General features: G+C 28.7%; 3 protein-coding genes across 7 annotated transcripts; 1 reads left to right on the top strand and 2 right to left on the bottom strand.

The window, feature by feature from the left end:
* Positions 1 to 229: 229 nt before the first annotated feature.
* Positions 230 to 6,834, bottom strand: LOC117209279 (cullin-1). 5 transcript variants are annotated; one of them, XM_033451403.1, is made up of 15 exons: positions 6,554 to 6,833; positions 6,323 to 6,406; positions 5,526 to 5,746; positions 5,254 to 5,416; positions 4,952 to 5,170; positions 4,626 to 4,880; positions 4,260 to 4,553; positions 3,933 to 4,196; positions 3,679 to 3,858; positions 3,368 to 3,517; positions 3,183 to 3,301; positions 2,972 to 3,092; positions 2,801 to 2,904; positions 2,511 to 2,730; positions 2,020 to 2,313 (listed from the first exon to the last, which is right to left on the bottom strand). In XM_033451403.1, the coding sequence occupies exons 3-15, from the start codon at positions 5,687 to 5,689 to the stop codon at positions 2,233 to 2,235; spliced, it is 2,334 nt and encodes a 777-aa protein (XP_033307294.1). In that variant the 5' UTR covers positions 5,690 to 5,746; positions 6,323 to 6,406; positions 6,554 to 6,833; the 3' UTR covers positions 2,020 to 2,232. The 5 variants fall into 5 exon arrangements, with proteins under 5 accessions (XP_033307117.1, XP_033307294.1, XP_033307202.1 ...); XM_033451311.1 differs by having other exon boundaries at positions 6,323 to 6,414; XM_033451135.1 differs by having other exon boundaries at positions 6,323 to 6,427.
* Positions 6,835 to 7,873: 1,039 nt separating this feature from the next.
* LOC117205778 (mitochondrial import receptor subunit TOM7 homolog) lies at positions 7,874 to 8,455 on the bottom strand. The gene is made up of 3 exons (XM_033444507.1): positions 8,209 to 8,455; positions 8,002 to 8,050; positions 7,874 to 7,910 (listed from the first exon to the last, which is right to left on the bottom strand). The coding sequence occupies exons 1-3, from the start codon at positions 8,306 to 8,308 to the stop codon at positions 7,895 to 7,897; spliced, it is 165 nt and encodes a 54-aa protein (XP_033300398.1). The 5' UTR covers positions 8,309 to 8,455; the 3' UTR covers positions 7,874 to 7,894.
* LOC117205770 lies at positions 8,430 to 9,436 on the top strand. The gene is made up of 3 exons (XM_033444496.1): positions 8,430 to 8,720; positions 8,877 to 8,980; positions 9,066 to 9,436. The coding sequence occupies exons 1-3, from the start codon at positions 8,718 to 8,720 to the stop codon at positions 9,283 to 9,285; spliced, it is 327 nt and encodes a 108-aa protein (XP_033300387.1). The 5' UTR covers positions 8,430 to 8,717; the 3' UTR covers positions 9,286 to 9,436.
* Positions 9,437 to 10,238: the final 802 nt, after the last annotated feature.

Below are 10,238 nucleotides of genomic sequence, written 5' to 3' on the forward strand. Positions count from 1 at the left end.
AATTATAGAAATCATATTTTTTTATATTCGTTTAATATTAAAAAGTAATGTCATTTAGAATTACAAAGAGATACAAAACTAATTTCCATCATAACCGAGATGAATTTATTTTATTCAAAACAATTTTCAATAACTTACTCAATTTATTTACACTTAAGTCCTATTTTGTGCATAAAAAATTTGATTAAGAATGATAAATTTCGGTTAGTACGTATAAAAATTCACAAAATTAATTGAATTCATCTCAAAGTTTAATCTTCAAACGTCTCAGAAAACACTGACTATTTTTTTATCAAATGAATTTTACAGATTTTTATTTTATATCCTCGCTTAAACAATATATGTACTATCGTATATTTTCTACGCTTATAAAAGCAGCTCGACATATTCTAAATACTATCACTTGAAATTAGTTAAATAATATCAAGTGTCACAAAAAAGTGAACGAAGATGATATATGTTTGTATTTTCCGTTTAACCATTTCTGCGCAATCTAACTTGAATAATGTTGTTTTAGTGTTTTACTATTTAAATCTCTAATATGTTCTGTTTAATAAAATATATTAAATTAATTGTTTTCTTTCTCTCTTTCTCGTTCTCTCTCGCACTCGCACTTAATACGAAGATGCTATTCTCAAATGCTTATAACTCTTTCCCCCATTTTTGATGCCCCTCTCCTTTTTATAATTACGATAACGTTCCGTTTAAAATTCTTATTTTATAACCCTTTTACACATTGCGTTTTACAACTCAGCCTCACATATATGTATATATCGAAATTTGCTATCCTTATTAAAATTAAAAGCACTGATACATTAACAATGTTCATATTTAATTCACTGCTTGAGTTTATATTTAAAATTATACTGCACCGCAGATTTTCGCATTATTTCATATTGCACTTTAAATATTCAATTTATTTTAGTCTCTAGAAAGTTTCATGTTTAATAAAATATTTAATTAATTGGTATCATAAAGTTGATAAATCTATCGCCGATCAGAGAAAAACAAATCATAAATTAAAGTACATTCCTTATTTTTGAAAGTCTTTATATGAAATATCACTTTTCCAATTAATTTTTACTATAAATCAACTTCAAAATAAGCATATGAATCTTCAAATTTTACGTCATAATAAAAATTTACATAACCATTACTCCTAAAAACATAGATTGACTTTTATATTATTAGGGTAAACTTTTTTATTCACTGGTATAAAATTTTTTCCGTTATACACGTAATTATTAATTAAACCTCTCGACTGTTGCATTAAAATGCATTACTATCTATGTGTTTAAATTCATGTGTTTCATATTATGTTATAATACAAATAATTAATGAAATTACGTTTCTTTCTTACTTTGTAAGCTCGTAAAAATTATACACGAACAATGCACTTTATATTATTCGAAGGAAAACAGAAAAGGAGAAAAAATAATAATAAAAGGAAATGGTGCATGCCCAGCCTTTCATCCTCGTTTGTTAATATGTGTCTTATAATATATGTTAAATTTGTTTGAAACATTATTTTACTTACAGAGTGTTTTATTCATCTCACTCTTATCACGCTTAATACTAGATTTTCTCGCTCTTTTTTCTCTTTTCTTCTATTTATTTTTACGAGTTTATAATTTCGAAAACAATATTTTTTTTATTGTTCTTTGCAAGGTTATGAATGTAAAAGTTAGATTCGTGCATTTTTCGTTTCACAACACGATATCGTATCAAAAATCAGTAACACTTGAATTTACGTCAAAGGCGGCGTAGACAGTAATACATCTAGCAGCTTGACTATGAAATGATTTTATTAACGTATTATAAAAACCAGACTCTAAATGCGACCAGAGGGACAACATGGTACAAGGGCATCCATGTACAAGGAGAATGTATGAGATTCAAATTCGAGACTTAAATAAATATTGTGACAATATCTAGCAATGACATTGGACAGTCATCTTTCGTTCGCGTGTATGGTTGCTGCTGTATCGTTGTCGTAGATCAACTTGATCATGCCAGGTAGCTATACGTGTCCTTTTGATATTATAAAAACCAGACTCTAAATGCGACCAGAGGGACAACATGGTACAAGGGCATCCATGTACAAGGAGAATGTATGAGATTCAAATTCGAAACTTAAATAAATATTGTGACAATATCTAGCAATGACATTGGACAGTCATCTTTCGTTCGCGTATATGGTTGCTGCTGTATCGTTGTCGTAGATCAACTTGATCATGCCAGGTAGCTATATGTGTCCTTTTGACCCTCTGTGCGCTCCAGATATTCTTTCTCAATTAAAATATCTATACATTTCTGAAAGAGCAGAATCATCTTATATTAAGGTTATATCTTTTTCATTTCAATTTATTTTCTCAAATATTTCTATTCATCAATATCATGTTATGATAAATCAATATAAGAAAAAATACACGTTTACATATGTTAAAAAATTATTCGCATATATTTATATATGTGAAAATGTCTTAAAAAACAATGTCGTTTATACGTACCTTAATAACATGTACTCTTGGTTTGAACCTAGAGCTTAATTGATTCAATACTTCAGCTACCAATTGTTGATGTTTGAGTACTTTCCTCATTTTCATAATCCTAACAATAGCTGCCTGAATTAAGAGTTTTCTATCTTCTTCTATATTTTTTTGTGTTGTTTCCTGTTCAATCTTTAATTCCGTTTTCATTGGTATATTGATATTAACCCGCAGCTTCTTGCTGTCATAAAAGAAATATGTTAATATAATTTCTGATAAGGTAAATATCACAGACTATTAAATAGAGTTACTTTTTATATCCTGTGAAAAGCTCAACTGTTGACAGTGGTGTCAATTCAGCTTCGTCATCAGTAGCAGCTGTTAATAGTTTAGCTTTCAAGAGTATTTGAATAACCTGTAACAATGAATATATCATCTAGGCTCTATTTTATATGTTAATTCTTTTGATTTTGTTATATTACCTGAAGCAAAAAATCCATTTTTATCTGTGTAGCATCATGTAATTGTTGTATCGTCCATACAGTAGAACCATTATATTGTAAGAGAACAGCCATTTGAAATGTGGATGCTTGCAACGTGTATCTGCAATAAAAGAATGAAAACTCATTTGCAATTGACACAAAATATTTATTATAAATTTAACTTAAATTTTATTGTTAAATATTTTATGACCTGTTTTTGAAACAATTTGTATGCAATTCTCCTTTAGACATATTGTACAACCAATTCAACTTTCTTCCACTATGCTGTGAACTATAGAAAGTGGTGAACCTATGTACAGATCTCTCTAGCTGTAATGCAAAGATAATATTTAAATGATACTATTATCATCAAATAAATTATTCAATTCCGTTTACCTCTGTTGGTAATGAAAATGTAAAGGATTGTTGAAATGGCCAAGAACCAGAAGACAACACTTGTATATTGAAATCTATATCCAATGGTTCAGCAGAGTTTGTCAAATGTCTTCTAAACTGTTCATTTAGATCTTTAGACACACCAATATCCTGTGAACAGACTGCTATAATTATAATGTTGTATGATTTTGACAAATATTAGTAAACAATATAAAAATAATTGCCTACAAAAAAATAAAAAATCCGGAAAAACGCGTGAAATATAATACAAATTAAATAAAAAAAAAGAATATCATAGCACAATACAGTACCTGAAACATTCGTTGCAATTTTGAAGTATATTCAAAACCACAAGCTTGCTTCAATTTAGAAATCATAGAAGCTTCTGCATCATCACTGGCAGACATATGTTGTACTAATCGTTTTGCCAGCATTTTACTATAGAATTTTTGAAACACATCCTTGTCTTCTATATATTTAAATACCACCATCTGCGATTGAAAAAAAGGGTGTAATATTTTTAGCAATGTAGTGTTTGTATTTTATTCATTTCATTTTTACTCACAACTTGGTTCAGTGTATCTTCAAGTTCAGCTTCTTCAGGATTTTTGCTACTCTTTTTTAACAACAGGTCACAATATTTTGCTAATAATTCTGGTGATTTGCTGCTGCTATTTGCTGCCCTAGTTACTGAATTACTGTTAATGAATCTTCCACAAGCCTTATCAAGAGCTGCCACAAAACCACTGTCATTATTAAATGCAACAAGTACTAAAGCATTGTATTTTTTATGAACCTCCAAAATAGTGTTTACATAAACCTTTGGATCCTACAAAAAAATATTTTTACACAAAATTAAGTTGCAGTTATTTTAAATTATTAACGAACGTACATTAACTGCAGAATCACCACATTTATCGATAGCTCCAAGTCCTTGATTAGCTATATGACCTTCTAAAAGATTCCGCAATTCTCCAAGACCATTTGGAATTCTTGCCACTAACTGATACATCCGACCTAAGTCTGTGTTTTTGTCAGCATCCAAGAGATTTTGAAATTCAGAATGAAAAATGTCCAAATGTTTTTCAATTAACACTCTTTCACACGTTTTTGCTAATATTTCGTGCGTTGTTTGATGCAAATATACCTGAACTCGCTTTTGTTCTTCCAATAACCTTTGCTCTGCCTATAACAAAATAATATTTGTAAATAGTATTCTTAGAAGATATGATAATATAACAAAAGTTGATTTCAAAACCTTTTTCATATATTCTGTAACTGGATTTTGTCGAAGGAACTCTGAACTTTCTCGAGTATAAAACCTTTCTGTATCTTCAAGGAAGACATTTTCAAAAGAATCTTTGTAAACAGTAAGATTCTGTCCTTTAGCACCGGGATCATCCTCATTCAAACCTAATTCTACGTAACAATTGATTACACCACTGACTAAACGTGTATTTATGGTTTCCCCATTGCGTTCCCGTTCGATTAATTTAAGTACTGCGTTAGTAACCTGCGATGTATTATAATACAGAATTTACTTTTTAGTCTATTTTCCATACATTTACTTATTAAAAGACTTACTTGTCTATTTAAATGCTTGAATAAGTTATCTCGCCATGTAACCAAAGCTGATTGATAAACTTCATAAATTCCTTTGCGACCCTCCTCACATTCTCTACGTACCCAATGTCGATTTAGATACGAGCATACACCATTCAGTACTTTACTACTAAACTGATATTCTTCCCATTGTCTTGTATAGAACTGCAATACATCTTCATCCATCAAGTCGATTCCATGCTATGTAAAAAATATCAAATTAAAATATCGAATATTCTAGTCATGGATTAATTAATAATGATAATCAGTGAAAAGAAAATCACCTTCAATAAACTTATAAGATAATTTCTAAGAAAGTCACGTAAACGTTTATATAACTCCAAACCAACTAACTGTGCACCTCCTTGAGAAATTTGTCCTTTCTTACTTTTGGTTGATGTTCTAGTTAATTGTTGATGAACACTTGTGCAATAATTATATACATGTCTGACAAGTTATGTAATAAGGAAATTAATAGATCGTAGAGAATTATTTTGTTATTATAGTTTCATTTCTTTCTTTTTTTGTTGTTTAATATTTAAATTAAAAAGGATACGTGTACAACTCTATATATCTTGGTTTAGACATACATTGTCTGTTATAAACTTGTTCAATACCTTCACGTAGATCTCCCCAAATTTGATCTAAATCTATTTGTTTGAGGCCTGCTGGGCCTCCTTGATGACTCCCAGCTCCTCCTCCACCTCTATGCCCTGACATCCTATTTTTATACGCTTGTCGAGTGAGCGTCACTGTTACTACTGTCTACAATAATTTCTGTAGGAAAAATAGAAAAAAATCTGCTATGTAATTCAAATACATTGTACAGAAATTGTATAGAAAATAGAAATATAATACAATAAAGCAAATATAAAAAAATGAACAGCAAAAATTTGACTTTTGTATACATAGATGTATAATACTAATTTTATTAGAATAGTTTTTAGGATACAAATGATAATAATAATCATGATGATGATAATGATGATGATAAAATAACGATGATGGTAATAATAATAATAATAATCATAATAATAATAACTATTATAGCACAAAACAACATATTCAATAACTGAAATAAACTCTGGAACATACTATTACATCTAATGATATTTATTAGTGATTAATTATTCCAAAATTTCAATGTCACAATCATTTGCTTATATACACATTTAAAAGCTGTTGAAATCGTTTGTGAAACTATAAATATAAAAACTATGTGAAACCTTTGTGCGCTTACGAGGGACGATTAAAGAAAAAGTGATAGTAAGTGCAATTGGATGAAGATATTCGTGGGGAGAAAAAAAATACATTTGAGCAAAAAAGGTTAGTCGGTAATCGGAAGATCCATACCGATGTAGTTACATCAGGATGCACATCGTTAGCAGTAGCTCGAATTTTTCGTCAGGAAACTTCAGAACATCGCAAATCTTCGTGCTACAACACTACCATCCGTCACTATTGAAGATCCATAAAAAGCAATTGACAGAAATAACACCATCGCAGCCCGTTGCCATAAGAGAATTACTTTTTTTCGTTGGTAGAACGGAGGGAAATATTGTGAGACAGAAAGCGCGCACTCACCTGTCGACGTTCACCACCGCATAACAGGCAGGGTTAGACAAGGGAGTTCTCGTGAAAACGTGGTGGCTATCTTTAACGATCACTGGTACTTCGTTCTACATACGCTTTAACGAGAAATTTATAACGCATCCGCTTGTTACTTTTGCGCTCTACACGATGACAAGCACAGTAAAACCGCGAACCTAAAATGTTGTATCTGTGTGCCCAAAACTGACTACAGTTCCAATCTGCTACTTTACTTCTGACAGGTTAGGTATCACTGTTACCAACAAAAGAGTACATATATCTTCGATTTTAAGATCTATTTCCTTTACAGTCAGAATATATTATTACTTTTTGCAGTATATTTTATCTATCTTTCTTACTTAGATACTTTCTATCTTGGAAACTTGCGTTTCAAAATTTTAAACTGAAAAGTGTTAAAATAAAGGTTCTTTCGATACCTATAACGAGCGATAGTAATTTTTATTTTAGAATGTGGATATATTGATTATGAAAATCAGTCTATAAAAATCTTAATTGATAATTGTTAATTATCTTTTCTATATCGTATAAGATTGTACGTATATTTATGTAATTATTAACGTTTATTATTTTAATAGTATATTAACTATAATTTTCATTAATATTGCTGCCTGTTTATTAGTTTAGTTTAGTTTAGATTTTTAAGTGGATAAAATGTAAATAAATATATGCAGGTATAAAATAATAATGCGGAAGGATTTGATACATCATTTATTTAATACATAGATTTGACAAAGTTAAATTTACGTATTATATATAAAGCATCTGCTGTTAACTCAGAAAAATACCTTTCAAAATTCACTTTAGACTTTATTTAAATGCTACAATCTAATCTTAAAAAGCTTTTAATCATTATTATGTGAACAAAGCATAATAAGAAGTAATAGTTTAGCAAGAAATAAGTACAAAAGAACATTGAATTTAATACTGAGTCATTGAAAGATATAAAAATATTCTACATATATGTACAATGATAAGAATAAACTTTCATAATAGATAACAATATAACTATGGATATAATGAAAACAAATAGCAAAGGATATTTGATACTTCTCTCAATATATAAATATTTCTGACATTTTTACCTTTTTTTATTTTTTATTATAATAAGTAAAACATTGTAATCCAAATTTTTACTAGAAAATTTTTATTTTCCTTAACTCAACATAAAGATGACATTCTCTTGTTAATAATTTTAGTCATAACTACAAAGATAAATTTACATTGAATTTAATGGAAATAAAGAAATATGGTTGGTTCGGCTGTGGAAATATCTTCATGAAATATAAAACAAAGTAATGTCAAAGTAGCTATTTTTTATTGCCATAACAAGCTGAAATAAAAAATTATCCATGTTCAATTTCAGAATATCAATTTGAAACAAATATTACTTTGCACAAAGATAAATTTATGCAGAAACTTACTTTATAATTGATAATGGAGGCATGCCTGGGTCAGCACCTTTTCTAAATCCTAAAAGGTAAATTAATCAATGAGTTACGTGTCGGTCATACGTTAGATTTATTAGGAAGATATACGCATTCATTCGTATTATAAAATAACTGCACATATAAACAATTTGAAATTAATAAATGAACGATCAGGTGGAAACATGGAGAAAAATAACTAACCTAAAAATAATATAGCAGGAATAAATCCCCAATGAAATATAGTTTTGCTGACATCTAAAACAATTGCAATTTTTTGCTTTGTACTCGGACTCATCGCCATTTTCGTATAATTATCACGTGTAAAATGTCTAGACTAATCTTGAATATTATGAAATGGGTATACACAACTGTTAGATTATTTCGAATGATCACGAATACCAGATGTACTTGAAAACGAACATATACCTGATATACTTACTTCTCTAAATGTACATGTGCTTTTTTGGTTTCTTTCCGTCGGCTTGTTGGATCTTTCCACTTTTCGCTCATACGTTGAAAATCATTAAGTCATATTGCGCTATTGAGTCATTAATTGGAGACAGCCTTTAATTGTTTTATCGAAATTATTCGAAATAATGCATCTATATAATATCTTATAGTCTATGTCCATGTTTTGACAGATTCGTCCATTCTGTAGATTGTAGACTACGCGGATTTCGAACTACTTCAATCATTTTTTAACTTCCTCGATGGTAATTTCAAGTTTTTACATTTATTGTTGTATATTTTATTAGAAACTAGTACCAAGTAAAGATTGTAATTGTGTGACGATTGTTGTGTAGTTTTTTAATGCGTGAACATACAATTAAATAAACATTATACAATATACTTTATACATATTGTTTCAGAACTCACCACATTATTGCATTTGGGGATTATGTGAATCACAGCAATATTGTTGTGGTGACAATGTTTGCTGTAATGAAACTGATTTTAATTTTTTATTTTTAACGTATGTTTGATGATCTTATAATATAATACAATATAATACAATACAATATAATATAATATAATATAATAAAAAATCATATTAACAGGGCTATCATTTTTGGAACAGTTGCCATTCTCACATTATGCTGTATTTGCTATTATTGTACCTCTCGACGAGTTCATGCATCTTTCTTAAAGAAATATTTCAAAATTGCTTATACTGTAATGTCTAACCAACGAGAAAATGAAACAAATGCTGCAAGGAATCAAGAATCGATAGTGGAAGACTGTGTTGTACGAATAGAAAAGACAAAAACTATGCTTTAATAAACATTCTTTATATATATATGTTCTATATGCCTATTTTAACCCAATGTTAGCAGTTGATTGTAATTTTAAGAAATGGAATTTTGTCTATGTTAAAATTCTCTCATATGTAACCAATAAATGTAATAAATGTGTAGCTGTATATGAATAAGATCGTTTAGAAATAGACATCTTATATTTTTGAAAAAAAACATCCATAATGGTGTGAAATTTTATTTGTTTCAGCAGATAATAAGATTAAGCTTGTAAAATAATGTCTTTTTTTAAATCTAAGAAGCTACTTTTACTGTCCAAAAATTACAAACCAAATTTTACCTTGCAATTTGAAAATAACACATTTATGAAAATTAGAAAAGAATATCCTATTACTTGAAATTAAACGTCATTTATTAAACTTTTATGCACAATTTACTTGTATGTCAATGCTAGAATAAATTACGTATATATTAAATGTTATGTTACGTGTTAATTCATTCTATGATATTTTAATAAAGTTTATTTAGTAAAGTTAATTCATTTTGCAATTTTTAAATAGAGTTTATGAATGATACGTGTGATCCATTGCAGCCATACGGTTATCTTGATTTTCTGTACGAACCGATTACATGCAATAATAATTTTTAAATAAAACTCATCAATAGAATTACTATGTTATATTCTTGCAATTTAGAGAAATTAAAGAATCTCTCATTTAAAGAGTTTTAATTTCGCGGGAATTAAAGAGTTTATATTCATTAATCAATTTTATTTAATCAAATTAAAGTATGAAACGCATATTGAATTACTAATTGCAGATATCCACATTTCAGATCCGTAAATTCTGTTCGCATTTTGGTTTAATGTATCATTTCTTTATTTGCAATTTATTCCTTTATTTGATATGATCGTAACTGAAAACATATTTATTATTTATCCCTCAGCACAGGTTTTCCAAGAATTTGACGATTTCTGTT

The sequence above is a fragment of the Bombus bifarius genome, unplaced genomic scaffold (assembly GCF_011952205.1).
Source record: "Bombus bifarius isolate JDL3187 unplaced genomic scaffold, Bbif_JDL3187 scf7180000007966, whole genome shotgun sequence".
Lineage (NCBI taxonomy): Eukaryota > Metazoa > Arthropoda > Insecta > Hymenoptera > Apidae > Bombus > Bombus bifarius.